Source organism: Akebia trifoliata, chromosome 10, assembly GCF_017979445.1.
Source record: "Akebia trifoliata isolate Shusen 1 chromosome 10, ASM1797944v1, whole genome shotgun sequence".
In the NCBI taxonomy this organism is placed as follows: Eukaryota; Viridiplantae; Streptophyta; class Magnoliopsida; order Ranunculales; family Lardizabalaceae; genus Akebia; species Akebia trifoliata.
In genome coordinates, this window is record NC_141384.1 from 21,458,827 (window position 1) to 21,484,187 (window position 25,361).

At 35.1% G+C, this 25,361-nt stretch overlaps 1 protein-coding gene across 2 annotated transcripts in view; it reads left to right on the forward strand.

Annotated features, from left to right (window-relative positions):
• Positions 1–15,479: 15,479 nt before the first annotated feature.
• Positions 15,480–25,361, forward strand: part of ATZW10 (centromere/kinetochore protein, putative (ZW10)) — a 39,021-nt gene continuing 29,139 nt past the window's right edge. Inside the window, exons 1-5 of one of the 2 annotated variants that reach the window (XM_086456290.1) lie at positions 15,480–16,309; positions 16,648–16,809; positions 18,948–19,100; positions 19,482–19,715; positions 19,831–19,950. In XM_086456290.1, the coding sequence (XP_086312416.1) occupies positions 15,617–16,309; positions 16,648–16,809; positions 18,948–19,100; positions 19,482–19,715; positions 19,831–19,950 (1,362 nt within the window). In that variant the 5' untranslated portion in view covers positions 15,480–15,616. The remainder of the gene's footprint in view (positions 16,310–16,647; positions 16,810–18,947; positions 19,101–19,481; positions 19,716–19,830; positions 19,951–25,361) is intronic. The other variant, XM_086456289.1, reaches the window with a different exon arrangement.

Here is a 25,361-nt window from a genome sequence, read left to right on the forward strand (position 1 = left end):
AATAACCAACCTTGAACAAAGCTTCCATCAAGCACTCGTTCACGATCTGATTAGTTGCCACACTTCAACCATTAGTGGGTCACGTCTCTAAGCCTTAAGAGACGTGATGAAGAAAACGTGGACTACCTCAAGAGCTCCGAAATTAAGGGGTTTTATGCGTACGAGAATGAAGGGGTAATAGAAAATAGGGGTTAATCGGGGCTAACATTCTCCCACTTGGTCCACAATACAAATGTCTTATCTTAAACCCATCGATGATCTGTATTAAGTAATAAATACATGAATCATGGCGATAAGTCCTCTAATGACGAGTATTATCTTCCATGTATTACAATGTATTTTATTTCTTAATATTATACTTTATGTGGTAACATTTCTTAATGAATAAACCCTATGTTTATTCTGGTCCTACAGAAATGAAGTTTCTCAAAATAAATTAAGGTGCACATAAATATGGGAAAACATCACAATTCATAAGAGTTTTCATTAAATAACATTGTACATACAATGAAAAAACTACATAATGGAACCAAGTCCCATATTCACTACATGATCTTTGAATTTCAACGGTGGCATGCCTTTAGTCAAAGGATCAGCGATCATCAATTCAGTGTTAATGTGCTCAATGACCACTTTCTTTTCTTTGACAAGTTCCCTTACAGCTAAATACTTAATGTCGATATGTTTACTTCGACTTCGACTTTTGTTGGTTTTAGCCATGAAAACAGCAGTTGAATTGTCGCAATACATTCTCAATGGCCTAGAGATAGAATCCATAATTCTAAGCCCAGATATGAAACTCTTAAGCCATGCACCATGCGAAGTAGCCTAAAAATAAGAAACGAACTCGGCTTTCATAGTGGAAGTGGCAGTCAAGGTCTGCTTGGCACTTCTCTATGATACAGCTCCACCGACCATCATAAAAATGTAACCTGATGTTGATTTGCGTGAATCAACACAGCCAGCAAAGTCCAAATATGAGTAGCCAATTACTTTCAGATTGTCCGTCCGTCTATACATAAGCATGTAATTCTTAGTTCCTTGAAGGTACCTCATCACTTTCTTTGCAGCTCTCCAGTGGTCTAAACCTGGATTACTCTGATATCGTCCCAACATTCCCACAACAAATGCAATGTTAGGTCTTGTGCAGACCTGAGCATACATTAGGCTTCCAACAGCAGAAACATATATAATGCTTTTCATTTGTTCCCTCTCAAGATCATTCTTCGGGCATTGGTTCAAATTGAACCTATCACCCTTCACAATGGGAGCAACACTTGGTGAATAATCCTTCATCCGAAATCTCTCTAAAATCTTATTGATATAGGTTTCCTGCGACAGACCCAAGATACCTCGAAATCTGTCTCTATGGATCTTAATGCCAATGACATAAGAGGCCTCACCTATATCCTTCATATCAAAGTTTTTAGAGAGGAATTGTTTCACCTCATGTAGCAAACCCTTATCATTAGTTGCTAGCAAAATATCATCCACATATAAAACAAGAAAACAAATTTTACTCCCACTGACCTTCTGGTATATACATTGATCCATAATATTTTCAACAAAATAAAATGAAGAAATTACATTATGGAATTTCAAATACCATTGGCGGGATGCTTGTTTTAAACCGTATATGGATTTCTTAAGTTTGTAAACTAATTGCTCACCATCACAAAAGGGGAATCCTTCAGGTTGTTTCATGTAAACCTCCTCCTCTAGATCTCCATTAAGAAATACTGTTTTAACATCCATTTGTTGCAACTCCAAGTCAAAATGGGCTACTAATGCTAAAATAGCACGCAAGGAATCTTTCTTAGATACAGGAGAAAAAGTCTCTATGTAATCGATTCCTTCCTTTTGAGTAAATCCCTTAGCAACGAGTCTTGCCTTGTATCTCTTAATATTGTCTAATGAGTCTTTCTTTGTCTTAAAGACCCATTTACAACCAATGACTTTTGCACTATTAGGCAACTCAACAAGGTTCCAGACTCCATTACTCTTCATAGAATTCATCTCTTCCTCCATGACATTGTAACATAATTTTGATTCATTGCAACTCATGGCTTGCGAAAAAGATTCAAGATCATTTTCGACTCCAATGTTATAGTTAGATTCTTGCAGATACACAACATAATCACCAGAAATTGTTGACTTCTTAGTTCTAGCAGATCTTCTTAATGTCGTACCATCTTCCTTGAAAGTATGAGGTTCAACTCATTGTTCAGAAGTCTCGGGCAACTCTTGAACAACCTGATCTACCGGAATATTGTCAATAGCTTGTGGAACTTCAATGATTGGTTGTTCAACACCAGTTTGTACTTAAGGGGTGCTGTGAACAATAACCAATCTATCACCTGAAGTAGAAGGTTGAGACTCTGAATGATCATTCTTAGAACCTATAGTTCTGATTTAATCGCTCCCACTGATCAAGTCATTTTCAAGAAACTTTGCATTTCTCGATTCCACAATCTCAATGCTGTAAGATGGACAAAAAAATCTGTAACCTTTAGACCTTTCGGCATATCCAATGAAGTACCCATTAATGGTCCTTGGGTCCAGCTTCTTTTCTTGTGGATTATAAATTCTTACTTCAGACGGACATCCCCAAACGCGCATATGTCATAAACTCGATTTTCAACATTTCCATAATTCAAATGGCATTTTAGAAACAGCATTAGTTGAAACTCGATTTAATATATACACTGCCGTCTTAAGTGATTTAACCCATAAGGAATTAGAAAGATTGGAGTTGCTTAGCATACTCCGTACCATGTCCAATAATGTTCGATTTCTTCTTTCTGCTACACTATTCTGATCCGGTGAACCAGGCATGGTGTATTGGGTAACAATCCCATGTTCTTGAAGAAACTTTGCAAATGGCCCAGGTGCTTGTCCATTTTCTATGTATCTACCATAATATTTTCCACCTCTATCTGATCTCATGATCTTAATTTGATTGCCGCATTGTTTATCTACTTCAGTCTTAAAGATTTTAAAGGCATCTAATGCTTCGTTCTTATTATGAAGCATATAGAGATACATATATCGTGAATAATCATTTATGAAGGAAATGAAATATTTCTGACCATGTGAGTCTATGTCTGGACTACATATATCAGTGTGTATGATTTCTAATATGGTCGAACTCCTTTTAGCACCTTTCTTTGACTTGTTGGTCTGCTTTCCCTTTATACAATTCACACAAGTCTCAAAATCAGTAAAATTCAGAGTACTAAGTACTCCATCATTTACTAATCTTTTAATTCTTTCTATGGAGATATGACCTAATCTCCGATGCCATAATATAGAGGAATCCTCATTAATAACACATCTTTTAGTGACAGTTTGAATATGCATAGTATTATAAGTGGTATTGTTTGTAAATTAATGCAGTAAAGACCATCAGACAAAATACTATTCCCAACACAATCAGATTTATAAAATAAATTAAATGATGTTTCCGAAAATTGAAAGGAATATCCAAAAGGTACAAATCTTGAAACTATAATCAAGTTTCTAGAAAAACTTAGAACATAAAAGGTCTTTTCTAATTCTAAAATAAAACCACTACTTAAAGTTAAACAGCATGTCCCTACAGCCTCCACATGTGAGCCCATCTTATTTTCGGTTAAGATGCTTTGCTCACTTCCTACTGGCTTCCTTAGATTTTACAAACCCTACAAGGAATTCAAAATGTGGATTGTTGATCCAGAATCAATCCACCATGTATTAATATTTACATTAACCATATTAGATTCATAACAAACAAATGAGATTGAATTACCTTTATCCTCAAGCCATTTCTTAAATTTGGAGCATTCCTTCTTCACGTGTCCCATCTTTTTACAGAAGAAACACTAGAAAATTTTTTTGATATCAGCTTGGGGAGGTATTTTACCTTTCCCTTTCTGATTAGCTTGAGATTTACCCTTTCCACGCGTAGCCAGCATTGCACTCTCACCCAATTCCATCATTAGCCTTCGTTCTTCTTGAACACACATGGTCATGAGTTCATTAATTGACCATTTGTCTTTATGTGTGTTGTAAGAGATTTTGAAAGGCCCGTATTGATGCGGAAGGGTATTCAGAATATAGTGCACCAGAAAGAATTCGACATTTCAACCTCGAGATTCTTTAATTGAGCCGCTATATTCCTCATATGCATGATGTGTTCACGCACACCTTTGACATTGGTGAGCCTTAAGGGTTAGAACTTCATGATTAGTTTACTTGCGAGTGCCTTCTCTGAAGTGACGAATTGATCATCAATGGCTTTCAACAAGTCCCGGACATTATCATGCTGATCTACGGAACCACAAATACCAGTAGAAATTTTTGTCTTAATGAACATTACGCTGAGGCGATTAGATCGCTCCCATATTTCATAAAGCGTAATGTCCGCTGTAGAGCTGGTATCGAAAATTGTAGGTGGTTCGTCTTTCCTAATAGCATAATCAATGTCCATCCATCCTAAGTGAAGGAGAATTCTCTCCTTCCATACTTTATAATTATCACCATTTAATTCGGGAATATCACATCGGATATCAGAAAATTTTGCAGTTTGTGAAATTGCAAAAATTAAAAATTACATGTTTATGTTAAATTGAGACCTAAATAATTTTATGTTTTACCAATGTAAATCATGCTTAAAAATTGAATCTAATGATCAAAATTGCCTGTGGGCTAAATTTTTAATTCAAAAGATTCAATCCTTCTTTATGATAGAATTTATCAAATTATTTATTTAATTCATAATTATAAAGGGTATATAATTATTATAAATTTGATATATATTCTATCTTAGATTAAACTTTATGATAAAACTACCAAATTATTAATTCATAATTCCTGTGGGTAAGTTATGAATAACTGATATTTTATCCTAATTAATTATATAAATATAATAAAAAAATTTGTGGGATAAAATTTATTATATTAAGTATAATTAATTACAATTGATGTCTAAATAAACTTTATGTGATTCTAATTAATTATAGTTTTATTTAATTAAAGATGTTGTGGCTATTCTCTAATTAACTAAAATTATATGGATCACTTAGACATTATTCATTTATGCTTAAAATTATTTTGCAAAAAAATTAACTGAACTTAACGTGTCATTATTATGCATAATCAATCCTATAATTTCAAGCATAAATATTCATCTAAAAAATTTACATAATTAATTTAAACAGAATAATTAATACATGCAAATATATAAATATGAATAAATTGCATACAATTAAACAAACTGAATATCATATGCAAAATAAATAAATAAATAAATAAAATGTAGGCATGTTGCTAAATAAATGCCTAAAAAATCTTAGAATTTATTTTATTTATAAAAATTTGTCTTCTTCAACTTTCAGTCTATCCGAAATCTATCCGATTTGTATCCGATTTAGATCCGATTTCTATTCGATTTAGATCCGATATCTATCCGATTTCGATCCGAATTGGATCCGATACAACTCATTAGATAAAACTCAAAAATATATATAAATATAGTTTAAAAAATACATAAAAAATATAAATCTAATCTCTCAATGATTTTTTGACTTTCTGATTTCGATCCGATGCAACCCAACAGTCAAAATCGATCTCCAAATCAACATTTTAACATTAAAAAATTTGTTTAAAGATACATAAAATTAGAAATCTAATTTCTCACTGATTTCTATCTCTTGTATGTATCAAAATCAAATTTTAAAATAAAATTTCAACAAAAATCATAAAGATATAAATATTTTTGGATGCACAAGAATAAAAATTAAATAATCAAGACAGAGATTTTGATGCTCTGATACCAAATGTAAACTAAATATGAATTTGAAATATTGATTCTAAAACTAAATGCGGAACTAAAATCAAGAGAATCAAATCTGAAATTGCCCAAAATTCGTATAAATACCTCCAGCCATTGATTTCACCCTCTTATGCTACGGATCTGTTGATCTCGATTTAGTACTTCCAAACTCGAAATCACTTTTGATTGATGGTGTAAAAAATAAATGAGAGATTAAGAGAGAGTGAAGAGTTTGGGGACCAAAACCTATCTTAAATAACCAATCTTTAACGAAACTTCCATCAAGCACTCGTTCATGATCTGATTAGTTGCCACACTTCGACCATTAGTGGGTCACGTCTCTAAAACTTAAGAGACGTGATGAAGAAAACGTGGACCACCTTAAGAGCTCCGAAATTAAGGGGTTTCATGTGTGCGAGAATGAAGGGATAGTAGAAAATAGGGGATAATCGGGACTAACAGTAGAAGGTTAGGATTCGAATTTGAAAAGGTTTACTTTGTTCATTTGTAGAATTATTTTAAGTATTTATGTAGGTTAGATGTTTGAGAAATTGCCTAATTGAAGTTGACATTTGGAAGAATGCTAGTTATTGAAACTTTGAAGGATTTAATATGTAGGATATTTTTTTGTTGAATTTTTATTTGGAATTGTGTGTGTTTGTTGTAAGATTTATTAATGTTTACTTTGTTCATTTGTGGAAAAATTTGAAGCATTTATGTACGTTAGATGTTTGAGAAATTGCCTAGTTGAAGTTGACATTTGGAAGAGTGTTAATTATGGGAAACTTTGAAGGATTTATTTATATATGATATTTTTTTGTTGAATTTTTGTTTGGAATTGTATGTGTTCGTTGTAGGATTTATTAATGTAAGATTTATTAATGTTTACTTTATTCATTTGTGAAAAAATTTGAAGCATTTATGTAGGTTAGATGTTTGAGAAATTGTCTAGTTGAAGTTCAAATTTGTAAGGGTGCTAGTTATGGGAAAGTTTGAATGATTTATTTATGTAGGAAATTTTTTGTTGAATTTTTTTTTGGAATTGTGTGTGTTTGTTGTAGGATTTATTAATGTTTACTTTGTTCATTTGCGAAAAAATTTAAAACATTTATGTAAGTTAGATATTTGAGAAATTGCCTAGTTGAAGTTCAAATTTGGAAAGGTACTAGTTATGGAAAACTTTAAAGGATTTATTTATGTAGGATATTTTTTTGTTGAATTTTTGTTTGAAATTGTGTGTGTTTGTTATAGGATTTATTAATATTTACTTTGTTCATTTGTGGAAAAATTTGAAGCATTTATGTGGGTTAGATGTTTGAGAAATTGCCTAATTAAAGTTCAAATTTGGAAGGGTGCTAATTATGGGAAACTTTGAAGGATTTATTTATGTAGGATATTTTTTGGTTGAATTTTTGTTTGGAATTGTGTGTGTTTGTTGTGATTAATGAGTTTCAATTGATGATTGATTGGCTTAATTGAAAGAATATAAAAGTAGTTATGAATTTTTGATTTCATTGTCCTTCATACCTCTTCAATTATATTATTATTTTAGGGTCAACTTATAAGTTTTGGATTAAGACGTGAAATAATAAGGATTGGTTATATTTCCTTTGGTTCATAGCAATTTTATTGCACCAATTTTAGTGAAGCATCCTTGTTGATTTCTATTATGGAATTGGTTGTATTTCACCCTTTTGGTCATAGTGATTTTATTACACCAATTTTAGTGAAACATCCTAATTGATTTTTATAAAGGAATTTATGGATTGTAAACTCTGTTGGAACCTAAGTTAGTCCAAGTTTGATGGTTTGAACATCTTATCTAAAAAAAAAAGTTAACCCCTTTTACATGGAGAAGGATAAAGGGATCTAAACACATGTGTAATCAATTTAAGACAAGTAAACTAATTATTCAATAAATATGGAGAAGTTGGAACTCACTCTTGCAAATTATATGTTTGATATCTGTGCAAGAGATGACATAGTTGTTCCTAATAAAGTGGATTAGACGTCTACAAATGTAGATGTGATCTAGAGACGACGACGAGAAATGGAGGTCATGAGAGATTAGATATGTAGCAGAATTTCCATTCATGATCGCTTACCTTCCTTTTGGAAGTTTTCCAAACTCACCCTTATTAAAAAAAATTTGAAAATTTGAGAGAAGGGGAGATAGACTTGAAGCATGATCATTATATAGAAATTTAGTTATTCATCTTTTACTTGGTGGTGTTTGTAATTTGCATGCCCATCAGTTTATTACTTCCAAAAAAAAAATTTCCATCTTTTTATTATGATTAATCAAGGCTGAATTTCTCACTTGATCTTATTTTGATAATCCATATCTTGGCTGAAGATAAGGCTCTAGACAGAGATATTGAGACATCCATTATGATCTTCTTTTATTAATCCTACTTTAGTTTAATGTTTTGGTGCCATCAATCTTGTACTTTGTAGTTAATCAAGTTTGGATTTTTTTTTTCACTTGAACTGGATTACATATCAAGATAAAAAACTAGGGGGAAACTATTCCCACATAATCATGATACTTTTCATCACTGCAGGACTATTTTCTTTTAATTTCCTTGCAACTAAATGTCAATCAAAAATAGAATTCAAGAACACATGACTATAAAAAATGGAATTCAAAAACACATGGCTATCACTACCAAAGTTCACACTCTATGGAATAATGCTTCTTATTGTTATATATAAAAGAGCTATTATTGGCACTCCAACTTTTACTTATTACACCCCAACTAAAAATAAAGAAAATAAATGAATGGGGTGTAATAAGAAAAGGTTGAAGTGACAATAAAAGCTTGGCCATTTCTTATTCATATATGACTATGCATTTCTTATGTCTATTGTTTAAATGCTTATTGATAGGATGTTGACTGCACAAGAAAATAATAGGATTGTGGTCATGACATTGATATTCAGTACATATGTGATTTTAACACATCTTAGACGTAGGCGATCTCTACCTAGAGCACCTATAATAAATAGAGATCATGAGAGAAAACAGATTTTGAATAGGTTATACAACGAAAGTGACAGGCATTGTCATGAGCAACTTCGAATGAATAGAACTGCATTTCATAGATTGTGTAACCGTTTAAGGATGCATGGATTGGTTGATCGTCGATCAGTAAAAGTCGAAGAACAAGTCTCAATGTTCCTATTAACAATTGGGCATGATTTGAGGAATCAACGAGCAAACTTTTCTTTTATTCGATCTTCTCAAACAATTAGTCGTTATTTTCATGTTGTCTTGAAAGCATTAATTAGTATGTACAAGGAGGTCATCAAGGTAGCAAAACAAACAATTTCTCCTAGAGACAACAACAACGTTAGAAATTGGTACCATTACTTTGATGTAATTGTAAAGTTGACCATGCTTACAAATAAATTTGTATCGATGATATGATATAATTATGAGATTTTGATTTAATATAGGATGCTATAGGAGCTATAGACAGTACATACATTCATGCAACAATTCCTGTGGATGAACAACCTAAGTACCGTAATAGAAAAGGAGATATTAGTCAGAATGTATTGGTCGCATGTACTTTTGATATGAAATTCACATATGTGCTTGCTGGTTGGGAAGGATCAGCACATGATGGTCGCTTATTAAGAGATGCAATTAGACCTAAGATTGATAGACTCATTGTGCCACTTGGTGAGTATAATATTTGAATTATTATATTATATTATTTCCTAATATGATGATATGTAAATATGATTATCGTATAATTTTATTTTATAAATTTGCAATATAGGTAAATATTATCTTGCAGATGCTGGGTTCGCAAATGTTCCTGGTTTTCTTACGCCTTTTCGTGGTACTCGATATCATTTAAATGATCATCGTGGGCCCCTTCCGTCGAATGTAAAAGAACTATATAATTATTGACATTCTTCATTGTGGAATGTAATCGAAAAAACAATTGATCTTTTAAAGAAATGATTTGCATACTTGAGATCTGCACCATTTTTCGACATCAAAACACAAACTAAGGTTATCTTTGAGTGTTGTGTTATCCATAATTACATTAGAGATTTTGACCCAGAGGACATATGCGAGGGTGAACAGATAGAACTAGAGGAGGAAGAACATGATGACATGCCCGAATAAGAAAAACAAATAGTTATTGTTACTACTCCGGCATGGACAACAAAAAGAGAAGCATTAGCCGAAGTCATGTGGGCAGAATATGATCAACCTCATCCATAGTTATTATTCTTTTTTTTGTTTTTTTTTTTTTGTTTTTTTTTTTTTTTTTTGTTGTAAATCCTTCAAATTCAATGTCTTTTTTTGAAGGTTTATTATAAAGATGAAAATTTGCATGTAATGAATCTGATTTGAGATTTTAAGCTTGCCTTTTATAATATATAGGATCTTGTCTCTTACAATATTGGAATTATAATAATGTTCTCTTTTTTGAAAATTGAATATTGCTTGCAAATGACTAATATTTATAACTGATAGTTTTTCTATCATATCTACTTTGCCTTTCAGCTTTAACTAATCTTCTATTCATTTTTTAAAGTTTAATACATTTATTTGTGATTGAATGTGTATGAATTTACTTATTATCATAGGAATGAAATCTTCTTCTAAAAAAGGCAGGCAACAAAAGGAGAAGCAACCAAAAGATAAACCATATTTGACATGGGACTTACCTATGGATAAAATTTTAATTGAAGTATTATTGGAGGAATATTGCTTAGGACAAAAAACTAACAATAGATGGAATACAAAAGCCATAAACAATATTTGTTTTGTCTTCCGTAACAAGTTACAAAAAGAAGTAAATGCCCAAAATGTACGATACAGGCTCAAGACACTTAGAAAGAGATATCTCAATGCAAAGGAGGTGATTTCACAAAGTGATTTTGGTTGGGATAAGGATACTCAATTAGTGACAACAGATGATGAGGCGTGGAAAGAGTATATAGAGGTATGTTTTCAAAATATTAAATTTTAAGACATTTTTTTTCTTCATACATTTATCATCCTGATTATTTTTTTTGTCTTTTCTTATTAGAAACATCCAAAAAATGCAGAATACCGTCACAAGTGCATCCCATTTTATGATGATCTTACCATTATTGTCGGTAATGATCAAGCAAGTGGAGAACAATGTACAATTGGAATAGAAACTGAACTAGAAATGTCTCCAATGGAAGAAATAGGTAAGAATTCTTCCTTGGTTTATGTAATTATTTTGAAAATTGCATATTTCATCTTTCAATGTATTTTTTAATTTTTTTTTCTTTGTGCTAGATCTTGATGAAATAGATGATGAGGTACAAGAAGCAATTGGACAAGGTGACGTACCTATACAACAAACATGATCTTTATCGGTGCCTTCTCGTGAAAATTCTTCTTCTAAGAGAAAGTGAAAGCGTAATTCTAAAGAATCTAATGATGCAACGATCTCCATACTTGCCTCTGCAACCATGCATATGACAACAGTAATGGAGATACCTAATATAGTCAAATTGCAAAAGAAACTCAATGAAGTTCCTGATATCTCTTGAGCAATCATGCTAGAAGCGATTGATTACTTGGGTGAGAGTCAAGAAGCAACACACATATTCCTTGGCTTGGCAAGTGAAATGAAGAGGGATTGGTTATTTAGGCGCTTAGGAAAGTTAGATGACATTTATATTGTTAGATGTCATATTTTTTTTTTGGGAGATATATTTACTATAATACAAAAAATCATACTGATTTGCAATGGTTATATGTTGCATTTTTTGGGAGATATGTCTTACATATATTTTTTGGGTATTCTTATTTTGTATTAATCATATGTATAACTAATTCATCATGTTTGTAAATTCTATATCATATCAATGTTATATATTATAATTTTTGCGGTGAAAGTATGTTTTTTTAAATAGACTTTTATTTTATAGGATCCATTTTATTTAATAACTAAAATGACAATAAACAGTGAAATTGGAAAATATTTAAATTTTCCAAGTTGCAATCTAACAATGGATTTGGAAAATGAATGCATTATCCCATGTGCAATCAAATAGAGAGAAATATTCTCTATGGAAATCCAAATTTCATACCATTTTTCCATAGATTTCAAATTCCATGGAAAATGAATTTCCATGTGCAATCAAACATACCTTAAATTGAAAACCCGAAAGGGAGCCTAGACAAAAATTAGGACACAATCAAAGATAAATGTGTTAGAATCTAGACAAGAATCAAGGTGAAAGAAAAGAATACCTTTGATCTATAACATTTGCTTCTCAACAAAGGATTCATATCGAGTAAAAGACAATATCGAAACCCAAGTCGACAAAAACTCAGAAATCATCAAAATCATCTCAGACTTTCTAAAGTTTGATCACTTTACTAAATGATATAAGAGGGAAAAGACATATCTAATCCAATCATCGAAAGGAAAAATATGAATTTCAATGTTTATCAATTTCAAATCCATCTTGAGATTTTTTAAAAAAACTGAAATTTTTTTTAATCAATATTGTGCATATGATAATCCTAAATATCTTGGATTTTTAATTGAATATCATCACTTGCTTCAATGTGTCATTTATCTGAGTCTTTGGTGTCTCATGTACATTCTCATAGTCTATTGCCTCAATAAGAATGTGCACTCTAACTAGGGGCATTTTTAGTTCTCAAAAGTATCAAAATGTGAGGTGGAATTATGTCATGGTCAACAGTCTTTACCTAATGTGAATAGATCATCAAATTGAGTCCAGAAATATCATAGTTGAGTTTAGCTCAAAGAAATTATTCCATTTAAAAAAAAAACTTTTAATATGTTTTCCACTACCATCTAACTAATTAGTCATGAGGCATAACATCCTTTCGTCCAAAACAAGTCAAATGATGTTTCAAATCAATTAGATCATCGAGGCATATAATCCTTTCATCCAAAACAGGTAGGATGATGTTTCAAACTAATTAGATTATTGAGGCATGACATCCTTTTATCCAGAACAGGTAGGATGGTGTTTCAAATCAATCAGATCATCGAGGCATAACATTCTTTTCATCCAGAACAAGTAGGATGATGTTTCAAACAAAACAAATCATCGAGGCATAGCATCCTTTCATCTAGAACATGTAGGATGATGTTTCAAACTAATCAGATCATCGAAGCATAGCATCCTTTCGTCCATAACAAGTAGGATGATGTTTCAAACAAAACAAATCATCGAGGCATATCATCCTTTCATCTAGAATAGGTAGGATGATGTTTTAGAGCAATCAGATCATCAAAACATAGCATATTTTTGTGTAGAACATGAAAGATGATGTTTCAAACCAATCGGATCATCAATGTATAACATCCTTTCGTCCAAAATAAGTAAGATGGTATTTCAAATCAATCAAATCATCAAGGCATAACATCCTTTGTCTAGAACAAGTAGAATGATGTTTCATACAAATTAGATAATCAATTCATAACATCCTTTTTTCCTAAATAAGTAGGATGATGTTTTAGACCAATCAGATCATTAAAGCATATCATCATTTTGTCCAGAACATGTAGGATGGTGTTTCAAACAAATCAGTCATTGAGGCGTAACATCCTTTCACCTAGAGCAAGGAGAGTTTTGCTTTAATTAATCATGACCACTGAAGATAAATCACCTTTTTGCCTAGAGTATCTAGGGTGGTAAATCAATTTTTAATAGCATTCGACGTTCACAAAGTCTGGCAATACCCAAATGTTAGCAACACGTTAGACTTATTGTCAAATCAAACTATAAAAAATGAAGCGTCATTTACTTTGGCATTCTGATAACGCAATGCTTACCAACACATATCTTGGCACTCGACCTGCTTGTATCCTCTGCCAAAGAGGGGTATCTATACAAACCCCATTTTTAACGTTCGTTTGATTCATCGACTTGGCACAATAATTATTTAAGAGTTCCAAAATGAGTTTAAACTACTGTAAATGCTCCAAGATGAGCTGTAAACTATTATACACTCCGAGATGAGTATAAACTGCCCCACACTTTGAAATGAGCTAAAACTATATGTAATCCAAAAAAGATAGAGAGAGGAGAGAGAAATAAATGAAAAATAATAATTGGGAGAGTGCCCTTTCTGAACGACCATCATTTCCCACGAAAATCGACACATTAACCTATCATGAGACATAGAGACCAAAAACCTAGGTCGTACGTCAAAAAACCCTCATCATAGATAAAATTACAAAAATACCCTAGGACCTCGTCCAACCACAAAACATTCTAAACAATCCCAAAGCACATCCTGTGACCTAAAAACATCTAACATAGGGTAAAAATAGACAAACCATAGAAAATGGTGCACTCAACCTCCAAAATTCATGGATTTGTACAAATTATCAAAATTTGATAAAATAGATAATTTGGAGTAAAACTGTGTCAAAAGATATCTGTCCTCGACGAAACTTGACAGATTATCACATTTTGAGATGTAGAATCCAAAACTCCCACATGCAAAAAATCCAAAATGATGAAATTACGAAAAGACCCCTCATGGGGCACACATCTCCATTCCATTCCCCAAAACGAGGCAAAGAAAATTTGAAATACTTTGAAAATACTACCTATTGCTCTCGAAATGAGATTTTGAGTCTAATGAGATCAAAATCGCTAAAATTTGTAAAATCTATGAAAAACCCCAAAATTTTGACAAAATTACAAAATACCCTCGATACTTTTTGACTTGACCTTAACTATCTATTTTTTATTTATTTATTTATGAAAATAACTTCAAAATCGGATTTAGAACATTGAAAATTTTACTTGGTCGTGTGGCCTAAGTTCTTGGTCTCTATGTCCTATGATAAGTTAATGTGTTGATTTTCGCTAGAAATAATGGTCCTTCAGAAATGGCACTCTCCCAATTATCATTTTTCCTCTCTCTATCATCTTTGAATTGCATTAGTTTTAAGCTCATTCCGGAACATGGGATAGTTTATACTCATATCAGAGTTTATAATAGTTTACAGCTCATTTTGGAGCATTTACAGTAGTTTAAACTTATTTCGGAACTCTTGGATAATTATCATGACGAGTTGATGAACCAGAAAAAAGTCAATTTCAAATGTGTGATCGAGAAAAGTAGTCAAGCAAGGTATTCATGGGAGGATTTATAGTGGGGACACTTGCCCCCACAAGAATTTTCAAAGTCTATGGACTAATGAGATATTTCGACAGATTTTAGCGGCGGATTAAAAAATCTGCCACTATTACCCCCATAATTCTTTTTTTCACTTTGCTTACAAATATTATTTTTCAATTCCAGTTGCTCTCACAAAAATTTTTCTACTCTTTCTTGCCCCACATGGGCAAAATATTGGCTTTGCTCGCGAAGATATTCTTCAAAATTTGTCAAGTCTTGCAAAAAATCAAGATAATTTTTTCCCTAGTTTTCCAGCATTATTTTTTTAATTTGTTAATAAAATCCATTGATTTGGGTGAGTTGTGACTTCTCAACAAATGGACTGAGGTAAAGATTTGAATTTTTGGAGGGGTATATATGCGTGTGTGTATTTTTTTCTTTCTTCATTTCTTAGATAGAATCGGTTCAGAAATTTTTGATGGCCGAGACGATATGACTCGTTCGAGACAACTCGGTCTCGTCAATGGGACGCCAAACCGAGTTTTGAAACCAGAATCTCTCTGTCTCCGAATGTGTCTTTTGTGCGATGGAAAAACCCTAATTCTGTACTCTGCTGCATCGAACTTGAGGATAAATTTTCGAATTAACAGAGATTGTGATGATCCGATAGTAACAACAACATGGACGTTCTCTTCGAATCGATCGACATTCGTGAGCTCCTCTCATCTCAAGACTTCGAAGAATCATCTCCTCTCTCTGCTCCAGATCTTCGCCTCCTCATCGATCGACTTCAAGTTCGATCTCTTCACATCAAGGAGAAGGTCCGCGATTACATCCTCTCTCACCACAAAGACTTCTCTGAAATCTTCTCTCGTTGCTCTGATGTTGTTTCGAAAACAAACGACATCTCAACGGACGTCTCCAATGTTCTCAGTCTCATATCCGACCATCCGATCGATATCGATATCCGAGACGCAGCGTCAGAGATTAGCAGGAAGAGAATGGAGTTGAAAGAGAAGAAGGAATTGTTGATTTTTTTACAAACGATTGTGAATTTGGTTGGGAGATTGAGGTCAGTGAGGGAGGCATTGAAGATTGGACGATTGATCGATGCAGCAGAAGCGATTAGGGATTTAAAAAAGGCGTTATTGATTCGTGAAGATCAGACTGTTAGCGTTAGAGAGCCAATGGTTTATGATTTGTTGAGGAAAGAGTGGATGGTTTGCTTTGATGAGGCTCAAGAGATGTTTGTGAGAATGATGGATAACGCAGTACAGTTTGAGCCTGGAAATGGTTATGTTAGAGTTAAGTTTAGGTTGAGTATTGGAGGGTTCGAAGGAGTTGAGCTTCAAACCGTTTTGACAGCAATGGAGGTGAATCATTGTTCCCTATACATTAGTCGCAAAACTCTCCGAATTTTAAAAAATATTCGTAAAATTCACCAAATAAGGGTAACAAATGTAACTTTTCAATCTCAATCTTCAACCTTAAAATTTCAAGAACAAGATAGGGATTTTAGGGAGGTTGAAGATGATGGGTTTTGAAAGGAAAGGGAAAACATCATTTACGAAACTTTCAGAAAATTCTCCAAATTAACCGAATTGTACCCACACTGAATACTTGCTGAATCCAAACATGGTTACTATGCCATATACATGAATGGAGTTTGTTTCAGCTTTACAAGTTTAATTTCTATTTTTGGTAATTGCAGGTTGCAGGTGTTCTTGATTATGGGCTTGCTAAGGTGGCGGACTTAATGGTCAAGTATGTCATGATTCCGACCATAAATAATGGGCCTCACTTTGATTTTGTAGAAGAAATAAATGGAGACTCTGAGGTGATTCTCAATTTTGTCCCATCTTCTGATGATAAGGTAAGTTTTACTACTAAAATTAGCAACATAATTCAAAAGTTTTTATTGGATGCTGAATTTCCATAATTTATGCTGGATATACTTGGTTGTAGGAGATTTTGGATCGTAATTGAGAGACTACAGTTTCAAATTGAATTATGACATGTATTTGCATACAAGTATCATGGATTATTTACATCCATCTTAGCTGAAAATTTCTCATTTCGGATATCAGACGTTAACACTAACTGAGCTAAGGACTTTTGAAGGCATCGAGGCTATCATGTATGACGTCATTTTGGCGGTTAAGGCCAATTTATTCTCTTTATTTTTTTGACTATACAAGTATAAGTATAAATTTATTAAAAACGGAAAAAGAGGATGAGATGACCACCTAAAAGTATAAGGCACTAGAGAAAAGAAAGACAATTATCAAGAAGACAAAGCAAACAAGCACTTTCACGGCTACAATAGCACAACTCATCCCATCTGAAAACGAAGTCCTCAAAGAATACTCCTTCAAATTCTTTGCTCAATCTGCTCTAGAAAAACAAAGTACTTCCACAATACCGAAGATCACATTGTGAAGTGAGTTCTCCATTTCTTGAAAGACTCTTCTGTTCCTCTCCTTCCAAAGACTCCAATATATTCCAAATACTCTTCTTTGAGAACTTTGTATTGGTATGAGATTTGTTCTTGGGTGAGACAAGCTAAGGGCAGTTTGGCTAGGGTTAATGTATTGGTATTTGTAGTTTATGTGGGTTTGCTTTTGTTGTATTCTATCTTTCCTAGCCCCCCTAGTAGGTCAACTCAACCTATAAGGTGGCTTCAATATTGTTCCCTTGCTTGTTTCCTCTTTATGATATGCATTATGTTTATAAAAAAAGCTGATCTATTGAGTCCTTTTGGCAGATAATATTCTCTTATGAATTTTTAAGTCTTTGATTGTGGGGTTTGGTGATGTTTCACTTCATTTTTCCTAGTCTCCCTAATAGCTCACTTCAATCTTTAAGGTCGTTTCAATATGGTTCTCTTCCCTGCTTTTTTATGAAATGGATTATGCTCATCAAAATAGAAAAAAGGAAACACTAGTTGGTCTATGAGGCAATTTTAGCTGGAAATATTCTCCCATGAATGTTCAATCAAGCATCTTGTTCCCTTTAATCTACTCGCATCTTCACACTTTTTTCACATCATATGTTTGTTGAACTTTGTTTCTTTAACAAAGAGAAAGCACGACAATACAAGAGAAACTTCAAGTTGACATGTGATATCCAATCTTGGTTGATGTGTCTCACTTTTCAATGGTGCGTCATTTCTTTTTTACCTTTTTTGTCTAGTTTCTTGTTTCATTCATCCATTGTTTAAATTTGAAGGTTTCTTCCTAACAGTTTAACTTATAATGTGATAATATTTGGTTCAAGTGTTTGGCACCATAGTCACCAAATTCAATGGCTTAAAAAGGTGTGATTGAATTGTAATTTTTTTCCTTCACCATTTTAATCACGACTTTTCAATAAGTCATGCCTTCTACGAACTTTGCAATTAAACCATGAACTCACAATTAAATCAGAAAAAAAATAAAAAAGGAAACGATCAATTGCACATGACTCACTAGTAAAGAGGAGATGGCATTTATGAAGATGATGGTCACAATTTTACCTATGTTGCGGTAGAGAATGAGGATGCAAATGAAGATGACATTAAATTCAATGATTTTGTTTGGTTGATGAATCTTAAATTGGATTTGTGATTGTTAACTTTTTATACGTTGGGCAATATAAACCTTGAATCTCTATTGGACCTGTGGTTATTTTTGTGGATTTATCATGTATGGATGATATCAATGTGGGTATGATATTTTCTGTTGTAGTTTAATATGGGATTTGATGATATAATATGGGAATATCACTTAGTAGGAGCAATTGTACAACCCTAACCCAAGCCCGTTGTCCCTCAATCTTTTGCCTGATTTTTCTCCAAAATTTTCTCTTGCGACTTATTCCTGAATCCTGACTTGGTGATTATGTTTGCAACTACCACTTGCATATATTCCTTATCCACAAGTAGTCTTATGCCGAAGATATTACTGCTTAAACAAAATGATTTGCTTCAACAACTTAATTTGTCCACCTCCTTTTATCTATGGTCATTTGCAGGTTGGAGCTGAAGCTATCTATTCAACGCTTCTTCAGGTCATACAGTTTATTTATAGATCCATTTGCTTAAAAAATAGTCGATGGATGCGGTGCATTGGACGATTGTCATGGCCAAGGATTTCAGACCTGGTTATTTCTAACTTCCTTTCTCAGGTCTGTTTTCCAACTCTTGAGGACAGTCACGGAGCTATATTGTCATTTTGTTTATGTGCATGGTGGTGACTTACCATTGCAAATAACTAACTAGTCTTAGGCTCTCTTATTGAAGCAAAATGCTTTAGTTGGTTGTTAGCGGCATCTTCTATAATGTATGTCGTCTTGGTGTAATTAAAAAATCTTTTTCCTTGATTGCATATTGAATGGATAACTATTTCATAAGATGTGTAAGATCTATGCCATATGTTAATTATACATTAGAAAAGGCTCAAAAGTCATCTATTTGAATGATAATAGAGTTACCATATTACTTTCTTTCTTATGGCCATGGAATTGATAGCTTGTGAATCATTTGTCTTAAAAAAATTCTTATTTCAGGCCGTTCCCGATGATGCTTCAAAACTAGCAGAGTTTCAGAAGGTCATAAAGTTGACAACTGAATTTGAGACTTCTTTAAAGGAATTGATGTTTATTTCAGTAAATGATAGCAGTGATGAAAGGCTGAGTAATTTTGCCCAAAATGTTGAGGTTCACTTTGCATCTAGGAAGAAGAGAGAAATTTTGGCAAAGGCGAGAAATTTACTTCTGCAATGCGACTTTGCCCTTCCGTCAGTGAGTATATTACATAGAAATGCTTCTTTTTTTTATTAACCACTTGGGAAGTTCATTTTCAGTTTATCAAACGATTCTTTTACATGAGAATATGAGGAAAGGCCCCACTTTTCAGGTTCATGGAGTTACAGAAAAGTCTTCTGAGCAGCTTGTTGACTTGCTTTTTCTTCCTGAGAGGTGTATTGTCTCTAAAGCAGGAGCGCAGCTAATGGAACTAGTCCATCAAACACTTCAGGTAATATTTGATTATGTTGGCATTTTTTACACTTATTAGAAACATAGGAAACAGATGTCCTGTTTTGTTGTAATATGCAATTTTATACTACCATGTATAGCTGTTGAAATCTAACATGATTATGGAGTATTGGATTAAACAAATCCCGAAAATTTGATTCGTGGGCAGAGCATCATATTTTACATAATTTAGGAGAAAGTAATCATTTTTATATAATAATAATGATGATTGTAAAGGATAGTAACGGTGCGTTATCCAAACTGTACATGTGTCCAAGCCGGTTAAGTGGTACATTGTGTATGCCAATACATCTGACCCTGTCCAGTATCAGGACAGACCAAGGAAGAGACGTCTAGCCTGGCTGGTAGGGCAGGCTTGGTCTGAGTATTCACGTAATCCTAGTTTACGCGTATCAAGTCCAGAGATCTCGGAAGAGATCTTGAAGGAATTATGGACTCAATCTCAGAGATCTCTATTCCCTTTAGGATCCTTGTAATTAGGGGATTTTCCGTGATCACATCCCCATGAAAGGGGAAACCCTGATTCAAAGAAAAGATCTATAAATCAAGGAATTAACAGAGGCTAAAGGATCTTTTGGCCGATTGAGGAGAGAGAGTTCTTATTATTATTCTTCTGCAACTCTAACTTGAGTGTCAGAGAGTTATTAGTAAGTACCACACCGGTGCTAATAGGAGGGACGAGGGAACAACTTCAGATTAGTAGGGCAGAGTCTATCAAGGCATCATCGGATTCCACTCCTACAAATTTGACGTCGTCCGTGGGAACACCATTCTAAATTGATTTCAGTCAAAACAATGGTGAGATCCACTACAACAGCCGAAGTCAATGCTCCTCTACCCGCTACACTAGCTGTGGATGCAAATCTCTTGACGATGCTATAGAAGGTATGAGAAAGCAGCAAGAGGAGATGGAGAAAAAAATGGATGGCTTGGTGAAACAAAACAAAAATCTGAATCAGCGAATAGAGAAGTAGTAGAAAGAGAGGCAAGATACGCAAAATCTTCCACTTCCTGTTGGAGGTGAACATGATCAGAGTATAGAAGCCAATTTTCATTCGCGAAACCTGAGTGTGAGGGAAGTCACTGAAACTGTGATTGCCACAACAACTCGAGTTGAGCCAGTCGTGGATTTGATGTGAGAGGAGGTCAGGGATATGATCCGGAGGGAAAATAAGACAATAAGGAGCGTAGATATAGGCATTGTGACCACTCAGACCATTAGGGGAATTTAGAGACCACCCTTTACGATTGAGATCTTGGTGGAGAAGATCCCAAAGAAATTCAGACCATCATGTTTCACCCCTTCTTTTGGGATGAAGGATCCAGTAGAGCACTTGTTCCACTTCCAACAGATGCTCACATTGTGGGAAGGGAATGAAGGCTTGATGTGCAAATTGTTCTCTTTAAGTCTGCAGAGAAATACCTTGACTTGATTCCACAAGCTGCCAAATGGGTTAATAGCTTCTTGTGAGGAATTTTGCGTTGCCTTTGTGGCGTGCTACATCGGCAATAGGTAGGTTAGCAGAGACATGGACGTTCTGCTCAGCATGAGGATGCAATAAGGAGAGAACCTTAAAGAATTCGCAAGGAGATTCAGGGAAGAGGCAATGGCCCTGGAAAGTTGCGACGAAAGGACTAGAGTGGTGGCTTTTAGGAACTCTTTGCCATTTGGCTCAGGGTTATACATGTCTCTTGTGAAGAGGAGGCCAGAAACGTTAAGCGAACTCTTCGAAAGAGTAGAGAAGTATATCCGACTAGAGGATGATCCTCGAAACGTAGTAAAAAAAACCAATGTAATACATATTGTGGCTAAGCCTAGGAAGCAGTAGCAGAAGAAGAAAAGGTAGCTTGAGTAGGGCATAAGGTAGAAAAGAGATGGGATGTACTTCCCCATGCCACCCAGTGAGATCTTACCCTCATTGTAAATGAGCCTTATTTTGAGTGGTCATCACTGCTTCCTCGAGATTAGATAAAACACGATGAAAGGTACTGTGAGTACCATAAGGTGCGGGCTTGCACCACTAACAGATGTCAAGCTTTGAGAGGTCTGTTATAGAGATTGACAGAGCATGGCTTGCTAAGAGATCTATCGAGGAGAGAAAGGCAATATCGTCCTCAAGACAGGAATAAGAGGAAATAACAACCTCTTGTTGAAGGTTAGGATGGAAGGGTAGTGTCGATTCCCGTTGTCCTAAAGTTGGAACCCAAGAGGTCAGGGCAGGGTTCATCAGGGAAATGCAGTTCCTAGATTGAATAATAAATATAATGGCAATACCAAAGGAGAATGGGAAGGTCAGAGTTTGTATCAACTTCACAAATCTGAATAAGGCCTTCCTAAAGAACAGCTTTCCAATGCCAAAAATCGATCAGGTGGTAGATGCCACTTCAGGTCATGAGAGGTTATCCTTCATGGATGGCTATTCTGGCTACAATCAGATTCAGTTCAGCCTTGAAGATCAAGAGAAGACGACCTTCATCACTGAACAGGGGCTCTACTGTTGTAGAGTCATGCCCTTTGGCCTAAAGAATGTAGAGGCAACCTATCAGAAGCTAGTGACAAAGCTCTTCAGAGATGTTAGGGAAGACTGCAGAGGTCTACATTGATGACTTACTAGTAAAGAGTAAGAAGAAGGAATACCACGTCATCGACCTGGAAGAAGTCTGCATGCGAGTAAGGAAGGTTGGAATGAAGCACAACCTAGAAAAGTGCACTTTAGTGTTGACATCAGGAAAGTTCTGAGGGTACTTGGTCACGAAGAGAGGGAGAGAGGCTAACACAAACTAGATCAGGGCACTGCTTGACATGCCCTCACTGAAGACGCAGAAGTAGGTCCAGAAGTTAGTTGGGAGGGTAGCTGTTCTTAACAGGTTCATATCCAGGACTTTTGACAAGTGCGAACCTCTGTACCAGTTGTTGTGGAAGAATATGAGGTTTGAATGGACAGAGAAATGTGAACGTGCCTTCGCTGAACTGAAGAGGTACTTAGGCCAACCGCCCATACTCCAAATCAGAGGCAGGGGAGGAACTTGGGCTCTATTTGGCAATTTTGGAGTGCACGCTCAACTCAATCTTGGTCAGAATAGGGATATCAATAGAGCAACCCATGTATTTCCTGAGCAAAACCTTCACGGACGCAGAGACTCGATATTCAAGGATTGAGAAGATGGGACTGACTCTAGTTTACACAGTTTTGGACTGAGGCCCTATTTTCAAGCACACGGGGTCCAGGTAAGCACAGAGTATCCCTTGAAGTCATTCTTGGGAAAGACAGAGTTTGGGCTGTGCAGCTAGCAGAGTTTGGGCTTGAATATAAACCTAGAGTTTTGTTTGAAGGGCAGGAAGTCGCATATTTCTTAGCTGATTTCCTGGTGGAAGAAAGGGTAGACTTGCTAATAGAAGAACTAAAGAGTGTTGAAGTTGGGCAAGAGACAAGCAACCAGCCAAGATGAAAGGTTTATGTGGATGGATCTTCAAACCTGGAAGGGTCTGGAATAGGGGTAGTGGTACTTATTCCTGACGATACCAGGTTAGAGAAGGCAATCGGTCTAGGGTTCAAAGCATTAAATAACGAAGCAAAGTACGAAGCAATGCTGCTTGGCCTCAACACTTTGATAGGGTTGGAAAGTAGAGGAACTATAGTCTATAGTGACTCTCAACTAGTTGTCAACCATGTCAATGGAATGTTTGAGGCTCGAGATTCCAGGATGCAGCTTTACTTAGAGAAGATTAGGTCTGCCATACTCCAAGCAGTGGAAATAAGAGTAAAGCACATACCTAGAACGTATAACAGACATGCAGACGTACTAGCCTTCATAGTCTTGATGCTGGCAGGGTGAGACAAGAGAGAGCTACCATTTGGCTACTTGGAAAGGTCATTGATCGATGAACCCAAACTAGTCAATGTGGTGGTCGTGGTAAGGGATCAAGGGTGGATGAATCCAATCATCGCCTTCCTTCAGTCAGGGCAACTGCCTGATGATCCTAAGGAAACAAGATGCGTGAAAGCCAAACAGAGAGATACACTATCCTGGATGGGCAGTTGTATAGGAAATCTATGGGTGGACTATGCTTACGTTGCGTAGCGTCAGAAGAAGCAGAAGAGGTGCTAAGTGAGATCCATGAAGGAAACTGTGGTAATCACTCCGGTGCAAGATCGTTGGCACGTAAAGTACTCTCCCAAGGGTATCTTTGGCCATATTTGCAGAAGGATGCTGCCTTGTATGTTAAGCACTGTGACAATTGCTAGAGGCACGGAAGGATCATCTGTCAGCCAGCCGTTCAACTCAATTCCCTAATCAACCCATGACCTTTCACACAGTGGGGAATATATTTGGTAGGTCCGCTGCTCAAAGCACCGGAGGATCTAACCTTTTTGCTAGTGGCTACGGATTACTTCACGAAGTGGGCATAAACACTCCTTCTGGCTAGGATTCGTCAGCAAAAAGTATAGAAATTCATTTGGGAGAACATAATCTACCGGTTTGGTCTGCCTCGCACAATTGTATAAGATAATAGGAGACAGTTCTCAGGTGAGCAGATCAAGACTTTTTATAAGGAATATGGGATAACGCAACTTTTCTCTTTGCTGCAATATTCGCAAGGTAATGATCAAGCCGAAGCCACAAACAAAGTGCTTATTGATATGTTAAAGAAGAGACTAGGAGAAAGAAAGGGTAGATGGACAACTGTCTTGCACAAATTATTAGGGCTTACAGGACAACTGCTAGAACCTCAGGGTAATCCCTATTCACCATTGCTTATGGAATGGAGGCAGTGATACTCACAAAAAGCAGCTTCCCCACGACTCGATCAAAAGTGATCTAGACTGATCAGAATAGCAAGCAAATAGTAGCAGAGCTAGACTTGTTTGAAGAGAAGTGACAAGCAGCACTGGTAAGGCTAGAGAGTTATCATCAGAAGCTGTAAAATTACTTTAACAAAAAGGTCTGCCACAAGTAGTTTAAGGAAAGAGAGTTAAGTGTTACGTAGGGTATTCTAGAATACATAAGAGCTGAACAGTGAGAAATTAGGTCAAAACTGGGAAGGGTCATACAAAGTGATAAAAGTTGGTAAAAAAAGGGTTTACTATTTGTCTACAATGTCCGATCAGGAGTTGCCTATACCGTGGAACATGTGTAACCTCAAAATATATTACCAATAAAAGAAAGCATGCTGGCAGCTTGTGCACTGAGACACTAGTTGGCCCCTTTGGGGGTTAGGGTCTTCCTGGTTTTGTTCTGTCTTAATTGATAGAGAATGGAGCTGGTCGTGACCTTGCTTTGTACCGAGTGGCAAAACACTGGTTGGGTGCCTTTGGGGGTCAAGGTCTTCGTGGTTCTGCTCTGTTTTAATTGACAGATTATGGAGTTAGTCGCGACCTTGCTTTGTTT